General features: G+C 38.9%; 1 protein-coding gene across 8 annotated transcripts in view; it reads right to left on the reverse strand.

The window, feature by feature from the left end:
• NRXN3 (neurexin 3) overlaps window positions 1–22,880 on the reverse strand; it is a 1,763,013-nt gene that overhangs the window by 45,533 nt on the left and 1,694,600 nt on the right. For 4 of the 8 annotated variants that reach the window (XM_068964453.1, XM_068964454.1, XM_068964458.1 and 1 more), the window contains one exon: window positions 17,570–17,648. In XM_068964453.1, coding sequence (XP_068820554.1) covers window positions 17,570–17,648 — 79 coding nt within the window. Of the gene's footprint in view, window positions 1–17,560; window positions 17,649–22,880 lie in introns of all 8 variants that reach the window. The other 4 variants (XM_068964455.1, XM_068964456.1, XM_068964461.1 and 1 more) reach the window with 1 other exon arrangement.

Raw genomic sequence — 22,880 nt, forward strand, 5'->3', positions numbered from 1 at the left:
TATCCAGTTGCCAACCTTTATTTTGCTAATTAAAGATGCTACAGACAGTACCAAAATACTATCTTTGTAAAAGAAATTGATTTTAACAATAAAAAATGCATACAATATAATCTCAAAATATAGGGCAGTTGTGCCAATTGAACTTTGTGAAAACTCACTATATTGCCCTTACTTGTCTCATTTCACCATGGATCAGTGAAGGTTTTCCGCACAGTATGATGCTTTTTTGGTTTTGAGCTTGGGAAACAGCGCTACAGTAGGCCTAATGATCTTTCCTGCGTGTAGGAAAGTGTTATTACTGACCACGTATCCCTAACGCACACATATGTGGAGTACATACCATGAGCTATTGGGTTGGCCAAAAAGTTCATTCAGATTTTACATCTTAGGGAAAAACAGAAATGAAATTTTTAGCCAACTCAATACTTCCACGAATTGCTTCACTATGTGTCCATCATCTCTTAGTTGGTCCCCCAGTGACCAAAGAAACAGAGAGCTATAGATTTGACCACTAAATGGTCAGCAATACACTGTCTTATGTAGCAACGATGTCCAATGGAAAGAAGACAAGCAAATTTTCATACAATTCTCCTAAATTCTCTGTTGAATGCTTTCTCAGTTTAAAATTAAAAGGTCTGGGCTCTTTTAAAAAAAACAACTTGATACACAATATCAGTGAAATAGCGTGAATTACGGATTTATGACACTCAGGATTTCATTCCAATCCTAAAAGAAGCTAAGTCAGTGACCTTGAACAAATCAATTTACCTGTGTAGGTTTTAATTTTGTCACCTAAAACAAAATCATTACAGTGAACTCTAAAGTTCTTTAAGCTTACAGTTATGTAAGCTTAAAAGTTATGTAAACTTTAAGATTACAATAAAAAGAAAAGAAATGCAGAAAAAAAAAAAAAGCCTTTATCTTTATGGGAGTTTAAAAGAGGAATTGCTATGTTTAATTTGATACTCAAGGTTACCAAGTCATATTTTGACCAAAAATCTTACTAACAGCACATTCTTCAAACGTGATAAAGGGGTTAGATCTAAAGAAAATTTTAAAAATAGAATTAAAAATGCCATGTGTCTAGGGAACTGTATGCAATGCTCTGTAATGGCCTATATGGGAAAAGAATCTAAAAAAAATAGTGAATATATGTATATGTATAAATAACTGGTTCACTTTGCTGTACACCCGAGAATAATAGAGCACTGTAAATCAGCTGTACTCTAATCAAAATTTAAAAAAACCCAAAAACACATTGTGTGTCTCTTGCAACTTGCTTGACTTTCATAAGGTGTATCTTTATTTTATTATTCCCTTGTGGCTCAGCTGGTAAAGAATCTGCCTGTAATGCAGGAGACCTGGATTTGATCCCTGGGTCAGGAAGATCCCCTAGAAAAGGGAAAAGCTACCCACTCCAGGATTCTGGCCTGGAGAATAACATGGACTGTATAGTCCGTGGGGTCTCAAAGAGCTGGGCCTGACTGAGCAACTTTCACTTTCACTTTTCATCTTTATTTTAATGTTTTAAGATACTTAATTCAAATGCTGCTAAATGAGGGCAAGTTCTCCGTGGTCTGTGACTCCTCCCTCTTGCTGATGGGTCGTCTATCATGTCCCCTGTATCACGCTGGTCTATTTCATCTCTTCAAGTTGCCTAGCTGGTCCCTGGGGACTGAGTTTGTGCCTTCGCTTTAATAGGGAAAGCTAGTAATGATGAAGTGTGAATAAATAAAGAAATAAACAAGCAAACAGGCAAGTCAATAAACCAACCAACTACATAGGAGGATACCAGGCTAGTGCAAGCATAAAAGGGAGAAAAAGACATTCACTTTACTGCATTTGGCTATGTCCCTATCGGGTCATCAATAGTGCTTAATTTAACCTTGTTTTACTCTTATTTTCTATAAGTCCTTTGATCTCAGAGGCTTTTAAAACACTAATTCTAAGTTATTTTGTTTTAAAACTCAATCCGAGCACCTTCTATCCCCAAAGTGCCTCCAAATGTCTTCCCTTTCTCCATCAGCTCTGCATTTTGTTTTTGCTTTTTTTTGGAGCCCTGGTTGAGAACTTGACAACTCCAGGCACAATATCACATGGCGGGGGGAGGGTGGGTGGGCAGGAGGGGGTGTCTTGCTCATGGAGAAAGCTCTTAATGTCATTACTTAGCATCTGGGCTTCCAAAAGTTAATCTTAGGCTCCCTCTGGGGTTGGGATATGTTAGGATCTGGTTTCATAGTTTACTTGATGTGGTTCATATACAAGTCTTTCCCACAGGTTTCTAATGTTAAAGATGATAAAGGGACTGAGCGTTCATTTATGGAATCAAATCCTTAAGTAACAACCCCGCTTCTGCAGTAACTCTTAAGTGTGGCTTTGTACCTGTATGTTCCTAGTTTTGCTCCGGCCTCATCTCCTACCAGGTGGTGGAACACTTTCTTATCCTCAGAATATTGGATGCTCCTTCCTGCACCCTGCTGTATAATCCTTTTTCTCAGACATTCAGAAGACTAAGACATAAATAAATGCTTCTGTCTACAATGCTGGAAAGAGTCCTATATATTGCTGAGTCGCTCAGTCGTTTCGGCCTCTTTGTGACCCCATGGACCGTAGCCCGCCAGGCCCCTCTGTCCATGGGATGTCCCAGAGAAGAATACTGGAGTGGGTAGCCATTTCCTTCTCCAGGGGATCTTCCTGACCCAGGGATTGGATCCACGTCTCCTTTTTCTCCTTCATTGGCAGGCAGATTCTTTTACCACCGAGGCACCTGGGAAGCCCAGTCCTACATTAATCGTGCCCCTTCAATTCTGTTCTCTCCATTCACTGGCTCTGTCACCAAGAATTCTTATCTTTCCCCACAAAACTTACAAAGCTACAAATCAAAAAGTACAGGGAAAGAAGAGGTTCTCAGCAGGTTGCAAATATTATATCTCAGTCATTTAGACGTTTGTCAGCTCAATAACCCACAGCCAAGGCTTGGGGAAGAATTACTGGGATGTGACGCAGTATGTGGGCTGGAGTTCAAAGACCCTGCTGCCAAAAAGGTCTAAAAGCTCGGAGGAGGCAGCCCACACCCCAGCGGAGGCACGGAGAGCAAAAGCCAGGTTTGCAGAAGGAATGGCAAAAATCAAGCACTCACAAAAATTTCAGTGGACATGCTGTGGGGAGGGGACCCAGATTTTGCAGGTTTGCTTATTTTTTTCATCTTGCTTCATATGTGAGCTAATGACGTATTGAAAACAATGGTGAGAAATGAGCGTTCAATGCCCTTCCATATCCTATGTGCTTAGTGGAGAACTCAACGAGTGTATATTAAGCTGGCTGCTGCTGCTGCTAAGTTGCTTCAGTCGTGTCCGACTCTGTGCTACCCTATAGACGGCAGCCCACCAGGCTCCACTGTCCCTGGGACTCCCCAGGCAAGAACACTGGAGTGGGTTGCCATTTCCTTCTCCAATGCAGGAAAGTGAAAAGTGAAAGTGAAGTTGCTCAGTTGTGTCCAACTCTTTGTGACCCCATGGACTGCAGCCTGCCAGGTTCCTCCATCTGTGGGATTCTCCAGGCAAGAGTGCTGGAGTGGGGTGCCATTGCCGTCTCTGGTTATTAAGCTTGACTATAGCATAAAGAATCTCTGCAATGCAGGAGATACAGGAGATGTGGGTTCAATCCCTGGGTTGGGAAGATCCCATGGAGAAGGGAATGGGAGCCCACTCCAATATTCTTGCCTGGGAAATCTCATGAACAGAGGAGGCTGGTGGGCTGTAGTCCATGCGGTTGCAAAGATTCAGACACAACTGAGCATGTGATGGATGATGGATAAAATGCACAAGAAGGATTCATCTATTTAAAAAAAAAAGAAATGGGGGACTTCCCTGGCAGCCCAGTGGTTAAGACTTCACCTTCCATGCAGAGGGTGCAGGTTTGACCCCTGATGGGGGAGCTAAGATCCTACATGCCTTGTGGCCAAAAAACTAAAATAGAAAACAAAAGCACTACAGTCACAAATTCGATAAAGATTTTTTAAGTGGTCCACATCAAGAAGCATCTTTCAAAAAAAAAAGAAAATGACTGCAATTTCCTAACTTATCAGAATTTTCTAGATCAGGGTTCAGCACGCTTCCAAGCCCAGCTTGATGTCTGCTTTCTCTCTCTCTCTTTTTTTTTTTTTTTTTTTTTGCCACTTCGTACAGCTTGTGGGATCTTAGTTCTCTGACCAGGGACTGAACTCAGGCCCTTGGCAGAGAAAGTGCAGAGTCCTACCACCAGACTCCTGCTTTTTAAACTTAAGTTATATGGCACCACGGCTATATGGCATATATGCAATTCATTTATGCCTTGTCTGTGGCTGTCTCTGTGTTACAGCAACACAGTTTGGTCATTGTCACAGAGACCTTTAGGCTCTCAAATTCTAGAATGTTTTTACTTTCTGAGTCTTTACAAAAAAAAAAACAAAACAGTTGCCTGGTCTTTGCTCTGGGTGATTAGGCTGACAATTTGAACACACAGCAATAAAATATTGCCATACCCCTCTTTTAGTAAAATGGGGGTAGCTGCTTCAAAGCTAAGATGAGAGCAGAACTCGACAGCAAAGGGTCCTCACACATTTTCAGCTTTACAGATTTTCCAGTTTAGGCTTCCAGATTGGTCAGGATGGATATATGTAATGAGACCCTCAGATGCTGAAGCAAGCGACACTTCCCTTGTCAAGAGTCTAATAAAAGCAAGCACAGCTTTCAAAAGGTATTTCTATTTCATTGTGAATTTTAGTTCTCAATAACTCCTTTAAGATTCTTTGCTTGGATAGACAAGTCAAGGGCCTAGAAATGGTTTGGGGTTTTTTGTTTTGTTTTCATTTTTCCTTTTTTTTTTTTTTTTTAAATCATTTGAGACATAATGCAAGGATGTGGGGGAAATGAAAGAGAAGATATACATAGGAGTAGGAATTTAAGAAATGTCAAGAAAGGGGCTAAGGGCAGAAACACATCCCCTCAGATACACGTTCACTTACTCTGTTGCTATTAGCTGTAACATCTAAAACACTGCTCTGAAGAACATACCATCTTGGAAATGAAAACACAGCGTCTCACCAGAGTTTTCATTATGAGCATCTATTCTTAGAGTCTTACGTGGTTTAGTCACTAAGTCATGTCCGACTCTCATGTCCCCATGGACTGTAGCCCGCCAGGCTCCTCTGTCCATGGGATTTTCCAGGCAAGAATACTGGAGTGGGTTGCCATTTTCTTCTCCAGGGGATCTTCCCGATCCAGGGATCGAACCTGGGTCTCCTGCACTGCAGGCAGATTCTTTACCAACTGAGCCACCAGGGAAACCCTCTTAGAGTCCTAACATCAGTTAGAGGTGGCTGTTACCTGATCATACATTCTCAACAGGTCTGCTGATGAGCAGTGAGATAGAAGCCTCTACTGCACCAACTATTACCTAGGTGACATCAAGAGGGACTAATCTCATGTAAGTGATGGTTTTCAGACTGAATACTGGAACCATTTCATCTCACAGGAAGCCAGGGCAAGTCATTTAAATCATAGTTGTTTGGATAAATCATCACTAAACAATTTCATAACCCCTATCAACCAAGGTTTTCATAGCTTTTCAGATGCACAATAATTAATCCATCTAACAAGTATTTACCAGACATTTAATAAACTCAATACACAAACCTTCTTTCATTATTATTAAAGACGTAGGTAGCCATATATATATATATACACACACACACATCAATGAAGAATACTATATAATAAGAGGCAGTATTAATGTAGTGATTCCTGGGTGGATTTGAGGCCAAGCTGGCTTGAGTTCAAATCCCATTTCTCCTGCTTCCTTCCTGTGTGGAACATCTGTTTAGCTCCTCTGTGCCTCAGTTTACTCATCTTTAAAATGGAGATGACGATAAAGCCCCTCACGGGATTGCTACAGGGACTAAAGAAGTTCAAGTATTTAGAACTATACCTGCCTATAGTAAATGCTCAAAGAATACTTAGTGAAGGAACAAAGATGGGGCAGTGGAAAACTTGAAGTCCTAGACGTAACTTCAAGGGACTTCATTCGATATTATGTGTGCTGTCACTGAGCTGACCAGAGGGGCAGGTAAACCCGACATTAAGTCAAAGTTAAAGGTTGTATCATCAGCATCTCAGAGAGTCTATCTCGTCAAACTAGAAAGGCTAATAAGATCCACACTTCCCTTTTTAATTCCCAGATTTTTCAAAACTCTTTCACAAAGCAGATATTAAGCATCTAACGGTAAAATTGCTTTTTTAGCTGCATTTCTGTGATACAATAGTTCTTATGCTGTTTCAAGTATTAATGTGCTAGTTTACGATAAACTGTAGAAGGAAAGGGTACTGACACATTTCACTATGAAGCTGGTTAATTATCATGCATCAAATGCTGTAACTAAATAAAGCTCATTATATTTTAAAAGTTAGAAAAACAACTGAGTAATAGAATGATGCTGCATATTATAATTATGTGCTAAGAAATGCATCTATTATTGTCTTTCCAAAGCTCAAGAAACAAAATTTGGAAGCCTAAGAAATATCCTGTTCATCTTCAGTGTTACTAAGGGAGGAATTTTTGGCAACTCTATTTTGAGGAAACAAAATTAGTCAAAGCTCCACAAATGAGCATGTCACAGTTCTAAAATTTAGTGCTCTAATAAGTGTTCAAGCCCAATCCTCTGTGCACACTGCAATAGAAATAAAAGTTATCCATTTCCTAACAGATTTGGGGTTGAATCTTACCTCTGCCACTACGTGCAGGCATGCAACCTTGGAAAAGCAAAGTTTGTGAGTCCCGATTTTCTCAATTGTAAGATGGCCACAATAGTTTCTACGCCGTAACAACTGAAAATGGGATTTAAATAAAAATACCATGCTTGAATGCAGCTGGCACAGCATGGTACCTGGGCCAGTGCCATATTAGAGCCAGCTCATGATCTTTGATTGCTACGTTTTCAGGAATTTTCCAAGTCGGTTGTTAAAACACAGCCATAATCGAATACCTTAGATGAATAACAAAGGTAATAAAAGCTTAAAACCCATTACTTTCTAATTACTTTACTGTGTTTTACGATTATGTATGCTCTTGAAATCCTTGATATCCATCATATCTATATGGTGAAAGTGTGTGCTCATGAGCGTTACTTCCTAATTCTGAGTTTAATATTGTCATATCAGTGGCTTGAAATCAGCCAGAGTGGGAATATTTTATACGACATAAACTGCCACACACTACAGATTATGGTTGTGTGTATCTACGTGTGTGTTGGTTGTATGTATTTATGGGCACACTGCTATATCTGACTGGTCAGCAATAGCCTCTCCCTCCCCCCCCTTTCGATTCCTTCCCCCACTTTCTTTATCTGCCTTCTCTCTTTTCCTCCTTCAATCTCTCCCTTCCTTCTTAGAAAGTCCTTAGTCCACAGAGCTCACAAATGTCCTCTTTCGTTGCCCTTGTTTTATACCCTTAAGAATAGCAAAGACCTACACGGACATGACGGAAACATCTCATCATAAAACCATCTGCCTTGAAACACTTTCTCTTCTTCAGGTTAAAAAGAGATGGACTTTTTAATCATAGGACCCTAGTTCAAAAATCAGTCTAGCGATTCATTTTAGACCCATTTTACACTCTTGTTCAACCTCGGTGGGTAAGGAGACAGCAGTTGTTACAAAGATTCCTTTTCACACTCTTAGTATTAAACAAACCAAAGCATTCCAAGGTAGGCAGCAAATTCCCTGGGTATTCACAGGTATAATCCAGTATCTGAATAATTACCTGGGTACTTTCTTCCACCTCTCTCTCAAGAAATTCAGACTTAGTTCTCAGATCTGTATCTACTGTGTATGTCTTATTCTTTGGAAAGAGAAAAACAAAACACAAAGAACTTGGGTCTGAGTTAACGTGTTGGCTCTCTAATGCTTCCATGAATTAAAAAATAAAGTAAAATATATCAAAAGATGATCTGACCTTGAAATACGCATGAGGTAGAACCAGTGAGTTTTTTTTTTTTTCTTTCCCTTGGATGACTTGCCAAACACATTTATATTTTAGGTTAAAACGCATAAATAAAGTTTATAATCAAGTCCTTTCTTATTTCCGCAAATTCCTCACTGATTCAGGAACAGACACTGCTCTATATAGCAAAAATGATAATGTTCCTCAGTAACATTTGCTGAAAAAATTTTCTTTTGATCTGTTCCTGAAGAAAACGTTTAACTAGAAGATTGATATTCTATGTGAAAATTCCTTGGAAATTTGCTCTTACATGAACTCCCTTTAACAGGAAGATCATTAAATCATGCCAAAGAAATCAACAAGGGTTTATTATTGTTGTTCATGGGGTGGTTGTTTAGCTATTATCATTAGTATTTTCCCACTGTAAGTTTTGCCTCCTTAGCCAGGTAAGAAGCGCAACTTATGACTTCCAGATGCAAACCAGTTATCAGCCTTACCATTGGACTGAAAATTTGTTTTGCTTCTTTGTGAAGTTCCCTAAGGGCAAGGTTAAAAGTAGAGACAATAGGGGAGTGAGAAATAAAGGGAGAGGGTTTCAAACCACATGTTACAAACAGAGAACAGAATCACGGAACAACACCAGGACAGTGGACTCAAGACAAGATGGCAAGACAGATGTGCCAGACGAGACACACGCTTGACCGCTGTGCCAAGGAAAGCAAGGGCAAGAACAAAAGCAGACAGAGATGCTGCGAGAGCAGCTCTTGGGGCTGCTGCGTGCCCCGTGGAAATCATACTAAAAATGAGGACCCATGAGATTGTAACTACAAAGGAAAGTTACCCCCACAACTCATACACTGGACTTGCTGGGTTAGCCTGGGTGTGTCAATTGGATGAAACACAGGAGATGGCGTCACGTTAGCCCATGCACTGGTGATGGAGGCCATGGTTAGTGGATCAGCTACAGAACTGTCACTGCATGCCACACAGCGACCCGGGCTTGTCCGGAAATAAAAGGTACAACCAATAGTCTACATCCGCAATAAAATTCTTTTTATGCCATCTGAAATTTGTGGAGAGGGATGTTTCTCTGTCCTTTCGGCATGTTTTTCTTTTATTATTATTATCTTTTTCTGACTCACTTGTCCTTTTTTCAATAAAATGCATGGTCATAAAGGGGAGAGTAAAGGCAAGTGGCCTGTGCAGATATAAGGAAAAATGAAAAGGAGAAAGGAAGAACATTAAAATAAAAAATATATATACATAAAGTAGAAAGAAGAGGAAAACAAAGTGTTTCATTCTTTTGTACACAACTTTCTTGGATTTCATTGGAGTTTGTTTTGTTTTGAGCATAAATACTGGAGGGAGATGCTGAAGGGGGAGAAATTCGAGATTAGGATGGCAAGAAAAGATTTTGTTGCCTTTGTTGATTTGTATATCTATATAGCTCTCAGTATTGAAAGAATAATGACTCATAAAAGTATAGCAATGAGTTAAAAATAGCCATAATGACCAAAATGCTAAATATGAATCAAAACAAAATAAATTGAACCACCAAAAATTCATGCGGCACAAGATGAGGCGAAACAACAGAAAATGTTCTTCAAATATATACAAAGTATATATCTATTTATATATATACACAGGGGTGTGCATATATGGATAGATATATCTGTATAATTTTTTCTCTCCACCCCTCCCAAAGATAATTGAATTATGGAATCATCATTATAATTATGATAAAGAAGAAAACAAACACCTAAAAAAAATTAACATGCTTTTTTGCCAAGTTAAAACAGTATCATGCATGTCTATGTTGGCGGATGTAAGAATGATGGTGTGAATTTCTGTGTAAACACATGGCTGATGGCAGGGGCTGTTGTTAATCTCTGTTTCTGTTAGTCTAATACAACATACTGTGTCTACATATATAAGGAATGATAGGCACTACATATTTAGTATACACGCATACATAAATATATATATATGTACACACAGTATATGTACTGGGGCTTATGGGAGAAAAAATAGAGAACACAAAGAATCAAAGAAAACCCATTAAAAATCTCTCTTTTTAAAACCCAATCCCTCTTTATTTAATCGTTTTCTCAGGGAGGGGGGACTTGCTTAATGATTGCATTAAGCTCACTCCTTATCAACTACTTGCATTGGCATTTGAAATCAGGAAGTTCTCATGAGTCTGGCTTAAAATTCTTTCAACCTGTCCATCCTTCGCCTATTACCTAAGAAGCTCTAGGTAATACTGTATATGTTCAGCACTGATTTTTCAATCATAATGAGTCAGAAATTCTGTGCCCCCACCTTAAGGTGTAGAAGCAAGCTTTCTGGGGTTAAATGGTGCTGCGCAAGTTGACAGGCTCTGTGATTTTTTTTTGCCTGACCTTGGGTGGGTATGCTAAATGGGGAGTTAGAGACCTCTGCTTCCGGTACTGATAGCATTCCAGGCATTTCCATTCATTGTCTACATCATTTATTTCCTTCGTACCCCTCCTTTCCTTTTATTCCTCTTGGTTTTGTGTCTGACTTCCCTAATAGACTATGAACTCCTGGAAAGGGTCTGCTCTTTTATTTTCCTGGTATCTACTCTCCTGTCTATACATAGTAGTCACTAAAGATTATCACAGAAATAAGTGATTTATTAAACTATCAAATGGAGAGTTACATGTTGATATTATTGATCTCTTTTCCTTTTCAACATCACCAAAAAATCTTGGGTAATGGAGATAAACAGAATTTTGTTTTCATTTGAATCATTTTTTGTTATTAGATTTGTTTTGGTTATAAAATCTATGATAATGATAAATCCATGAATATATTTTATGTACATCATTTCTGTACTATCAAGTGCCTAATTGCCAATTAGTAGATTTTTCTATACTTGTTCTAATTTTCAAAGCATTTTACCATTAGGGATTTAAAAGCGACATATTGCTTAAAAATTAGATTGGGCTAGGTTGGAGAAGGCAATGGCATCCCACTTCAGTGTTCTTGCCTGAAAAATCCCATGGATGGAGGAGCCTGGTAGGCTGCAGTCCATGGAGTCATGAAGAGTTGGACACGACTGAGTGACTTCACTTTCACTTTTCACTTTCATGCATTGGAGAAGGAAATGGCAACCCACTCCAGTGTTCTTGCCTGGAGAATCCCAGGGCCGGGGGAGCCTGGTGGGCTGCCACCTATGGGGTCGCACAGAGTCGGACACGACTGAAGCGACTTAGCAGCAGTAGCAGCAGCAGGATGGCGTTGGATTATAAAAAAGTAATACAACTTATCACTAAGTGAGTTAATGAATGAAGACAGAAACTATCCCATTAAATTAAGAACGCTATACACCCATGAATGTACTCTATTTAAAAACTGGCAGGACTTAGACTATATCTACATATGTGAATAGTTGCTTGCTTTACGTACATTGGACATGTATTATAGCTCAGATCTAATACATGTCCACAGTCAATAATGATTTCTTAATGAAATTTACATCTATTTATATTCTTCTTTCCAAAGCTAAGCATTTCTCAGATTACTTCTATTTTACTTTTATTCAAAATATTTTTAAGCAGACTCTAAAATTCAAGGTGAATTCTGGGCATTGTGATACTCAGACATTCCTACAGCATTTTAAAAATATAATTTTATTTATATTTATTTATCTTTGGCTGTGCTGAGTCTTCATCGCTGCATGGGCTTTTTCTCTAGTTGTGGTGAGTGGGGGTTTCTCTCTAGTTGTGGTGTGCAGGCTTCTCATTGTGGTGGCATCTCTTGTTTAGGAGCGTGGGCTCCAGGGCACGCAGGCTTCAGTAGTTGCAACACATGGGCTGAGGAGTTACAGCTCCTGGGCTCTAGATCACAGTCTTAATAGCTGTGGTGCACGGGCTGAGTTACTGTACAACATGTGGGATCTTCCTGGAGAAAGGCTCAGATCCATGTCTCTTGCACTGGCACGTGGATTCTTTACTATTGAGTCACCAGGGAAGCCCAATGGCATTTTATTTAGGCATTTACTATTCTACTATACACTGAATAGCTACTTGACTGATGATCTTTTAACATATTCTATTTACCAATCATGAGTTTCCATATGGAAAAATTTAAAATTACATAAAAATCAATTTCTTTGTAATAAAAATGTACAAGCTGATAACTCTTGGAGCTTGCTAGAGCCACTAATAACAAAATGCATTTCTGTAAACCCTGAAGATTACCAACATCCTATTTAAGGTTGATAATCAGCACATTTATTATTTTTCCTCTATGAATTCTGAAAAATAATGCTCTATTTCTTCCTATCCTTTATTAGAAAACTATTACTGTCTTAACACTTCCGTTGCACTTTCCACAATGTCCGAACAAATAAAATCTCTAAGGATTTGGTGCGCTTTTAACAATTCAGTGCCAGATTTTCATATTAAAAATACTTTACCGAAGCACCTCAAACTGATAAAGACTAAGAACTCAGTTCCACCTAGAGAACACAAATAGGGGTAAATTCTTGGTGTTTCCCCAAATTAATTTCCCTATAATGGGTTGGATATTATAGTGTGACTAACAAAGAGGAACAAAGCAGCAATAACACCAAATGCAAACGTGAGGATTGTAGATTTGAGGAGTAAAAATACATCTGAGAATCACTCTGGGAATAGTAATTATTTTGTGATCTCACATTACTGTCATTAGTTTAAACACCTCCCTCAGTCCCACCATTATGGAAGTTGTTTAGCACAGTCCTATTGACGGATGAATGTGTTTCATCTTCACTTCCTGTTACTGTCTGCCTCTGGTGAAAGTGCTGGTCCCCTCAGATGTGATCAAAGGACATTTAAGATAAGTGGAGGCAAGAAACCTGGCTAATTGACAACTAGAAACATATATCCCTGGATAATGGCTGGATGAATCAATATAGTTGTTAATTACTACCATACCCACTGCTCAGGTATAAAAGGCATTTCTTTTTATTTTTATTTTTTTCCTCTGCTCTATAAACTCTGCTCCCAGGATTTTTCCAATCTTAAGACCTTAAAACATAAAATTCAGACAATTGGTAGTTTTTAATTATGCAAAAGCCAATCTGACAATACATTCATTTTGATGTTTTTTTATTTTTTTCCTAAAGATGGAGACACCAGGCATAGAAGTTGGGAGAGGGAGAGAGAAGGAATGAAAAGTGAATCCCATCACTTTGAATTTTAGAATCCATTCCCATATTTTAGATCATGGAGGAAATCTTACTAAAGATCTTCATTTTTATTTGACTTCCACAATCACATGCTGCTACTGCTGCTAAGTCACTTCAGTCGTGTCCGACTCTGTGCGACCCCATAGATGGCCCACCAGGCTCCCCCGTCCCTGGGATTCTCCAGGCAAGAACACTGGAGTGGGTTGCCATTTCCTTGCATGAAAGTGAAAAGTGAAAGTGAAGTCACTCAGTCGTGTCCAACTCATAGCGACCCCATGGACTGCAGCCTACCAGTCTCCTCCGTCCATGGGATTTTCCAGGCAAGAGTGCTGGAGTGGGGTGCCACTGCCAATCACATGAGAGAATCCTATTTCCTAGCTATTTGAATTCTAGTTATTTGAATCCTCTCCAGCTTGTTTATTTTGTTGTTGTTGCTGTTATTGTTGATTACAAAGAAGTAATCAACAATGAAATATGCATTTACTGCACAATTTAAGATCAATAGAAGTATAGTTGGGAGGAGAGGCATTTATATGCAAAGACACAAATTTGAACTATTAAATACTTCTTTTGTAGGGGACACAATTAATGTTTACACATTAGGAAAGATAAAATCCTGATCCTCAAATTTAGGTACTTAGAAAGCTATTCAAATATTCTTCTGAATATTTTTATTGCTACAGATGGACTCATTATGATTTTATAGTTCACAATTTCAATTCTGGGTTCTCAAAGCAAATGTTCAGAAAATGCAATTTTCCCTGCAACTCACTATAAAATGGTCTAATTCTCAGCAAAGAAGGGATGTGGTAGAGAATTGTTTTTGCTAAAGAAATGTGGATTTTGTTAGGGTGATACTTACTTGTATGAAATCATATATTTTAAATAATTCAACAGGTTTTATTTAGTTGTTTAAAGGGAGATGAGGTGAGAGATATGAAACATCTCCAATTTTAATTTAAGGTTATGAGGTATTTTGAGAATCATATAAATTCAGTCAGCATATACAAATTGAGCTTTCACTCTGTGCCTTGCTCTCGTGATTTAGCCTTTTTAAAAAAACTCATTACATATGTTCCAGCAAACATATACAGAGAAAATTTGAGATCTAATGGATTTATGAGGTTTCTAGACTCATCAGCCAAGCTAAAAAAATGTAAGTGGTCCTTAAACATGATATGACTTAGCTACACCAAACCAGGGTGATCCCTAAATGCCAAAGTGGGTTGTCAGTGTACAAGTCATTTGCTTACATCTGGCTCCAAACCAGCAGCAATAAAGTCCATTTTGATTTAAATAAAAGTAAATATGAAAAATCATTTCATTTAAAATTTGATGTCCACATGAAAACAAAAGTTGTTGAATATAATATATACTAGACTGCCCAAATTTATGAAAAGCAAGAGCATCTAATGGACCTAAATTAATCAGGAAAGAACTTGCAGAAGTGAAATGCCTTATAACTGAAAGAGCCTAGAAAATTATAAATTTGCTAACACAGTGAGAGAAGATAGGTAATTTCAAGTATGATACAAGATTAGCCAAAGTTAGTGTCTTTACAGTAGGCATCAGGTCTAGAAGAGAATACAACTTTAGAAACTGAGGTAGTGAATTAGAAGGTTCAAAACTAGAATTTTAATCGAAGTATTCACATAGAATCTCAGGGCTAGCAATTTACTTCAAAGTTATGTAAAAGTCACCATTATCTACTGTTGCATGGGCAAGGGAAGACTTCTCTTCAGGCAGTGCAAAATCTAGCCATGGAAACAACTGGTTTGAATGCTTCTGATTTTTAATCTTCATTATTTCTGGAAAATCTGAAGGCTACAGAGATATTTCTCATACAATGCAAAAAAGAACTTGATAGCTCTATGCATGTAATCATCAGTATTAATCAGGCCCCCAAGGCAAAGCCTCTGCATCAACAGGAATATATATCTCCTTCTTGCATTAAATATGCCTCTGACTTTTCCCCTGTGCATCTGAATCCCTTACCAGGAATACTTTATGGAGTTAAATTTAGAAAGAAGAAACATTCATTCTTCAACTGTGATCAGTTAAATAATCCTGGGCAAAGGGGATTAATACCAGTCTCTTAGCTGGTATGTTAACTCCTTTGGGATGGGCTCTCTGTTACCTGCTTTATTTATATATTCCCTCCCATCCTCCCTTGCAGAACACAACAGATTGTTTTAAAAATTGTTTTTATTCCACTACCTGCCCCATGTAATTATATCACTCAAGAAATGCTGGTATTGAATTTCTGTCCTCTGCTTTTGAATCAGATGAAACACCTGCATAGCCACTAAAAAAGAAAACGGACTTAGTCTGGGGCTTTTCAGGTTTGGGCCTGTTTATGTTCGATACCAAATGGTAACATATACTCACAACTTGGGGAGCTGCAGATCTCATGAATCAGAGATCTAGAAAAGCCCTCTGTCTTCTGATGGATGTTGCTATGGAGATGTCTGTTGTGTGTATGTATGTGGGGGTGTGGAGGTAGTAAGGGAAGACAGGCGTGATGATTCAGAATGATCAAGTCTAGATTTTATAATCTAAAGATCTGATAAACATTGTTGCATATATATAGATATCACTGCTATGAAAGCAAGAAAACCAGATAAAGGGTAAATAGGGAATCCAAATTAAAGTCTAAGTATCTTAAATTATCGGCCCCAATCAATTAATTTAACATACGTCTTGGAGATCATGCCATATTCATAGCTAAATTCTTAACATCTTACACATACCTGGCATACACTAGGGACCCTCAAAAAATATTTGTTGAACTGAATTCTGCGGGAGAGGTAGTTTAGATAGTAAAGCTCTATATTCTATTTTCTAACAGCTCATTTGTGAAAACCCTTAGAAGAGGAAGGATTCAAATCTGGAGATGCACTGTATCCTGCCTGAGGGCTCAGAAATATTTATTAAATGAGTGAATGAAAATCTGTTCTGGTGTGGATTGGATGCATTCTCCCTTTAGAGTTAAAACCTCACTTAATACCATATTATGACTCAAAGTCTGAAAAAAAAAAACCCTGACTAACCAGGTCATACTTACTTTCCTCCCACACAACTGAGCTTCCAAAGAAACGGAACACACTCCAGTAAGAAAAGGCCCTACATATCACTATTTTGTCCCTATGCTAAGAACAGAAACCCAGAGAACTTCCTGGATCCAAAGCCACTTGCAAGACACCAAGCAGTCAGGCTTCTACAAAATTTGTAAATCATTTTAGGGTAACAAATGAAAGATTTTACTTTTGTTATACTAATATTTTTTCATGAATCTTAAATTTCTCTAGAATTAACAACAAAAAAATGTTTAACAGCTCTCCTTTTCTTTTAAAGAAAAGGAAAATAAAAGTAAAGCAACCCAAGCAATCAACTAGAAAATTCTATTTATTTCTCTTAGCCTTTGAAGAAATAAGATCCTAGCCCAACTCCAGCTTTGAAATGCTATTAAACATACACAGAAATTCGATGATATCTGTTCTCTATTACATATATAAATGTAAAATTTTAACTTATAGCAAGTCTCAAAACAGACGACTTGGGAGAGTTGATAGGAAATAGTTAGGGACTGCAGTTGCCTGCTGGACATTATATCGTATATAGCTCACTATAAAGAAAGACCATAAAACATTGAAATGTATCTGGGTGCAAATGGGGAACACACTGAAGCTGCTAATTGCCAAAGTCCTCTCAACTTCAGCACAGTAGATACATTTTGAAGCATCACAGCCGTTGACATGGCATGGTTCTGTACTAATTTTGTATTTACTATGCTATACTGTTGCACAAATTCTCTAAACACACAATGAACAAAATTAGTATAAATATAATACCATGTTAACTGCTGTTGAAATCCCATGGAAAAAAAAATTTTTTTTTGGTTGTTTTTTGGTTTTGTTTTGTTTGCCACTTAAGAGTCAGAACAGTTCATGAGGATTAAATGACTTTTGTGGCTCCACTTTGGCTTTATGTTTTTGTTTTTTTGTTGTTTTTGATGTCAATCCAATATAGAAGTCTTCCTGCCCTCACCCCCTGTCAATTTCATAGCTGCCACTGGCTGCTACACATTTCCTGTTTCTTCTGGTGGTTAATCTGGGTATCTAACTGCTCAATGTTATGTCCTATTGAGTCTTCTTTAGCTAGTCAAGGAAGTGACTTTAAATTTCCCCGGGGTCTTACAGCTCCTTCCATGGGATTTGATGCTTTCGACTATACAGTGATATTTATATATGTATTTGCATACATATATAGATATAGGAAATACACACACTAACACACTATAATATATATAAAACACATGTATATTCACATATATGTATGTATTGTTTTTTGCAAATGAAAAAATAAAGCAAGCAAAACAAGACTGACCTAACCTACCTGTACTCGGCTCACATTCAACGAAGTCTTCGTCATCGCTTGAACATTCAGCAGATGAAACAAGGTCATCTGATGTTGGCTGTGCATGTCAAAGAAAAAATAATGAGATGGGGGAAGAGAGAGAGATAAGGAAACCAATGAACAAAAGCACCAAAGACTTATCATTGTGTCCTGCCTCCGTCATCATTACTGTCTCTCGTCTCTAAAGAGGGCATGTTGTAGGGTAGAGAATTTTAACTCCTGTATAGCTGTGGATGGCTCTGGGTCCACATACTCTGGGTGGGTCTCATGGGAAGCTGAGTAACCCAAGGTGGTTCCAGAAGGCTCAAGTCTATCCCATCCCTGTAGATCACATTTGCAGCCTGACTCTATCCTGACTTTAATTTCAATTTTGACAATCAGAAGGGCAGGAGAAGGGCTATTGCAGATGGTGGCAATACAAGAGAGCAAGCCAACACAGAAACGCTTGGCAGCGTGGCGAGAGTTTCAGGCATATGGTGTGTGGTCTCAAGTGTATGATTTGGTGGTCGCCAATCTATAGGCTGGCATAATTAATGAACGCCGTGGAAGGCAGTCTGTTCAGGGATAGCATAATGACTTCTCTCGCCATCAGCGATTTCTTCGTGTAATTGCTGCAATTAGCTGAATTAGTAATGTGGACCAGCGGACAGACACTACAAGACAGCCTCTGGACACAGGTAAGGCTGTATCTGAAGAGAGCACAAAATTTCTGATTGTAACAGTGGTAATTCAATTTTCAATAATTTTTTTTTTTTTCTATTGAATCCTGCAGAAATTACCCAAAGACAGGGAATCTGCTGCTGCAAGAAATATAAAGGACTGTGGGCATGGTCAGTGAGAAGGGCCCTTGCTAGACAGTAAATAAGAAGACTACTTTCTGTACCTGGTATATACTACGTGCACGATAAATACTCTTTAAATCAACCCATCAATCATTAATCTACAGCTCTTGTCTAAAAACCAAGCTTTTGTCCTACTTTGTGCATGAGTATTCAAAATACAGCAGTTGTTCAACAAATGCTCATTGCTTTCTACTTGCTGATGTTTAGTATTAAGTGACTTGCTAGTCTTATTATTCCTGAGGCACTGAAGTCTCAATCCATATTCAAGAGGAAAAGCAATTACAAGTCAGATGCTCTGCTAGACACATATACAGGCTTACTAGTTATAGTTATTACTAATTAATGAGACACAATTCTCACACTGAGCCTTCGGGACAGGGATAATTATTATATTTGTAAAGAGAACTGAAGTTCAGAGAGGTTAAGTGAGTTGCTAAAAGACTCACAGCTGGTAAAACACATAGTGAAGATCTGAACACATACATCTTATTTAAAACTGGCATTTGTAGCTCCTGTAGGCTTCTTGCATCCCCTTCTTACAGGATGCTATGGACCGAACTGTGTCCTCTCCCAAATTCGTATGTTGAAGTTCTAACCCCCTTGTACCTCAGAATGTGACTGGTATTTGGAGATGGGGTCTTTAAAGAGGTAAAGAAGTTAAAAGGAGGTCATTTGGGTAAGTAAATCCAACATGACTGCTCTCCTTACAAAAAGAAGAGATTGTGTCACACACACACACACACACACACACACACACACACACACACGCAGAGGGGAGACCACGGGAAGGCACAGGAGAAAGAAGACAGGAGGAGAGGCCTCAGAGGAAACTGGACCCCTGACATCTCGACTTCAGAATGCCAGTTTCTAGAGCTGTGAGAAAATAAATCCCTCTGGTTTAAGCCACTCTGTCTGTGGTCCTTTGTTATGGCAGCCCTAGAAAATGAATACGCATGACAACCCATATGCTTAGTGTTTCCAGACAATGTCCTTCTTGAAATAGACATAGGAGGCATAGAATCGCTGAACACAGCAAAGCACAGTAGAAAAACCACATTAGGTAATTGATTTCACTTAATTGACAGGGGCAGAGAGGTGCCTTAAACCACATTCTTGATCTTTATTCTACACTTGTCAAGGAGATACTTCAACCCCCGCTCTCCTCCTTATAGTTAATAGAAAAAGGTTTTGCAAACATTCTATTTTTATTTTCAATTAGACACTAGTGACATGTGCATTTCACTTCCAGCAACTGATGCTGGGATTTGTGTCTTGCAGTATCACTATTTGTGTTAGAGAGATCATAAGCTCACTCTCTGGAGTTTCTGGCTGTGATAGGGCCAGTATAGGTCCCTTTCCCGTCATTTAGGGAAGGAGGTGGTAAGAGAATAAATATTAACTGTGCAGATGCAAAGGTAGATATAGGGGAAAGGCCACATTTCTCCCGGCAATCCTGATTCCAGCTTGTGATTCATCCAGCCTGGCATTTTGCATGATGTACCCTGCATATAAGTTAAAGAAGCAGGGTGACAATATACCATCTTGATGGACCCATTTACCAGTTTTGAACCAGATTGCCAGGAGGAATATCAACAACGTCAGACATGCAGATGATACCATTCTAATGGCAGAAAGCAAAGAGGAACTAAAGAAACTCTTGATAAGAATGAAAGTGAAATAGCTGGTTTAAAATTCAACATTCAAAAAAAGAAGAACATGGCATCCAGTCCTATCACTTCATGGCAAATAGAAGGGGAAAAAGTGGAAACAGTGACAGATTTTATTTTCTTGGGCTCCAAATTCACTGCGGACAGTAACTGCAGTCGTGAACTTGAAACACAGTTGCTCCTTGGAAGAAAAGCTATGACAAACCCAGACAGTATATTAAAAAGCAGAAACATCACTTTGCTGGCAAAGTACAGTCACAGCTATGGTTTTCCCAGTAGTCACATATGGATGTGAATTAGACCATAAAGAAGGTTGAGCTCCAGAGAACTGATGCTTTTGAACTGTGATGTTGGAAAAGACTCTTGAGAGTCCCTGGGACTGCAAGGAGATCAAATCAGTCAATGCTAAAGGAAATCAACTCTGAATATTCATTGGAAGGACTGATGCTAAAGCTGAAGCTCCACCACTTTGGCCATCTGATGCAAAGAGCCAACTCATTGGAAAAAGACCCTGATGCTGGGAAAGATTAAAGGCAGGAAGAAAAGGGGATGACAGAGGATGAGATGGTTAGATAGCAAGCACAGACTCACTGGACATGAGTCTGAACAAACTCTGGGAGACAGTGAAGGACAGGGAAGCCTGACATGCTGCCGTCCACAGGGTCACAGAGTGACTAAACAACAATGATAACACAATCACTGATAGTTCTAAGGCATGCATTTTCTATGGGGATGACACCACTCAGCAATAATTGTTGTGGGCAAAAGGGGGAGGATCTTAAATATGGAAATGGCTTGTGACCTGCCAAGGGCCCACAGTTCTTAAACAAATATACTGTATACCTGATATTAAAATTTTATGGAAAAGAGCACTTGAGGGGGAACGGCCTAAAAATCTCCTTAAGGTTGAGAATGCATTTTTAACAAGTAATCAATCGGAAATTAATTGTTGGTGACTTGATTATAAGGACCTTACAGAATGGCCCATCTAGGGCTTAACTAGCTTTGGTCACTGGAAATGAATGAAAACTGCTGAGTTAATGAAAATCTAGCAAGTTCACCTTAAGAATTGAAGGCCAGGTAAAAAAGTTTAAAAAGGCCACTGAGCAAATGTATGAAAAGAATGCAAAACTTCAAGAGAAACCGAAAAGGTGTTAACATATTAGGGGAATCTTTAACATTGTAAAAACTATCTGAATTTTTATCAGCCAAAAAACAATGCAAAGTTGTTTTTTTGTTTTTGTTTGGTTTTTAAGATAAGTACTAGGCTCTGCAGTTGAAGACTATTTCCCACTTTCCTCTTAGCCTCCTCTTAAATATGGAAATGGCTTGTGACCTGCCAAGGGCCCACAGCACTTAAACAGGCCCACAGCCTCCTCCAATACTACAAAAATTCTCCCCTATGTGGTCTGAGTGCCACTGGCCCAACCCCTACTCCCCTTCTCTATCACTACCTCCATTTCTGTGCCCACAATGGGCCCCTAACCCCCAAGGCAGGCCCCACACCTATGCTCATCCATATCCTCACTCCTCTTCTTTCAGTGAAGTGAACTGGCCATGCCCCTCTTCCCAGAGATTTTTTTTTTTTTTTTCAATATGTGTATGGATGAGAACAATGTTCCTCCCAGGCAACAGAAGGAAATTTTGCCAGAAGCTCCTATGCATGGTGTCTAAGAACCAGAGACGCCAGGCCGTGAAGAGTGGGCCTGCCTCTAGACAGTACAGTTGGAAAATCCCAGCTCCTAAACATACAGTCTGTGAGTTGGGAGAGCCAGTTACTTCCCCTCTTCAGGCCTCAGTTACTTTTATCTCTAAACTGGGATGAATAGAGCCTTTTGTCATTACCTGGGCATGTGGTTTAAAAGTAATGTTAAAAGTGAGACTCTGTTTCTGGCATATGGTACATGCTCAGTAAACAATAAAACTAGCGAACTCAATCAACCAATCAACAGGAACATGCAAACTGGTCGCTACTCCTAATTTACATAGATTTGCTATCTGCCTTTGCAGTCTATCTTTACTGATTTATCCCCCATTAGAACTGCTCTTCCTTGTTGATAATTCCTGACCTCCACTAGTAATACAAACACCATTTCTGATTGGATCAGCCATGAAGACTGATAAAGAAAAATATACTGAAGAGCATGCCAAGAAACTAAAAGTTTATTGGAAGATGAGATCAGTTTCCAAGGGCTGTAGGTCCTGACATTCTGCAAGGGTCTTATATGAATTCAACCCTTTCCTTTCTGTCTCTCAAACTTCACCATCACCATTTATGGCCATAGCCACTGAAATTCTCAAAGCAATTACAAATATCTCAACCCCCTCCTTGCCCATTGTGGAAAACAATGTTTATCTGGAGAACCTGGCAGTGGATGCAGCCGTGCCTGCCACAGAACACCATGCGGTTTCAGAAATGCATGCTCTGCCAGGGGCAGCAAGCTTTGACTTGCAAAAGGCAGGACTAAGATCACTTTATTTAGGGATTAAAAAAAAAAAAAAAAAAAAAAACAACTACTTCTGTCTCTGCTACCTGAAAACAACAGCAAAAATGACAAACAAAGGCTTTTGGATATACACTTAGGATCACATCCTAAAGTAATGTCTATTTGATTCAAAATTACTCTCAGAAAACCCAAGGCTTTTAGGAGCTTTTAATATTTCTTGTCTGTACCTTTTCCCAGTTATAAGCGAATGCAGGGTCTGACTCTTATCCTTGGAAGAAAAGGCACATTTCTTTAACTATTGGTTCCCATGGGTGGTGGAGTACCTTTGGCTATT

The sequence above is a fragment of the Capricornis sumatraensis genome, chromosome 2, assembly GCF_032405125.1.
Source record: "Capricornis sumatraensis isolate serow.1 chromosome 2, serow.2, whole genome shotgun sequence".
Taxonomy (NCBI): domain Eukaryota; kingdom Metazoa; phylum Chordata; class Mammalia; order Artiodactyla; family Bovidae; genus Capricornis; species Capricornis sumatraensis.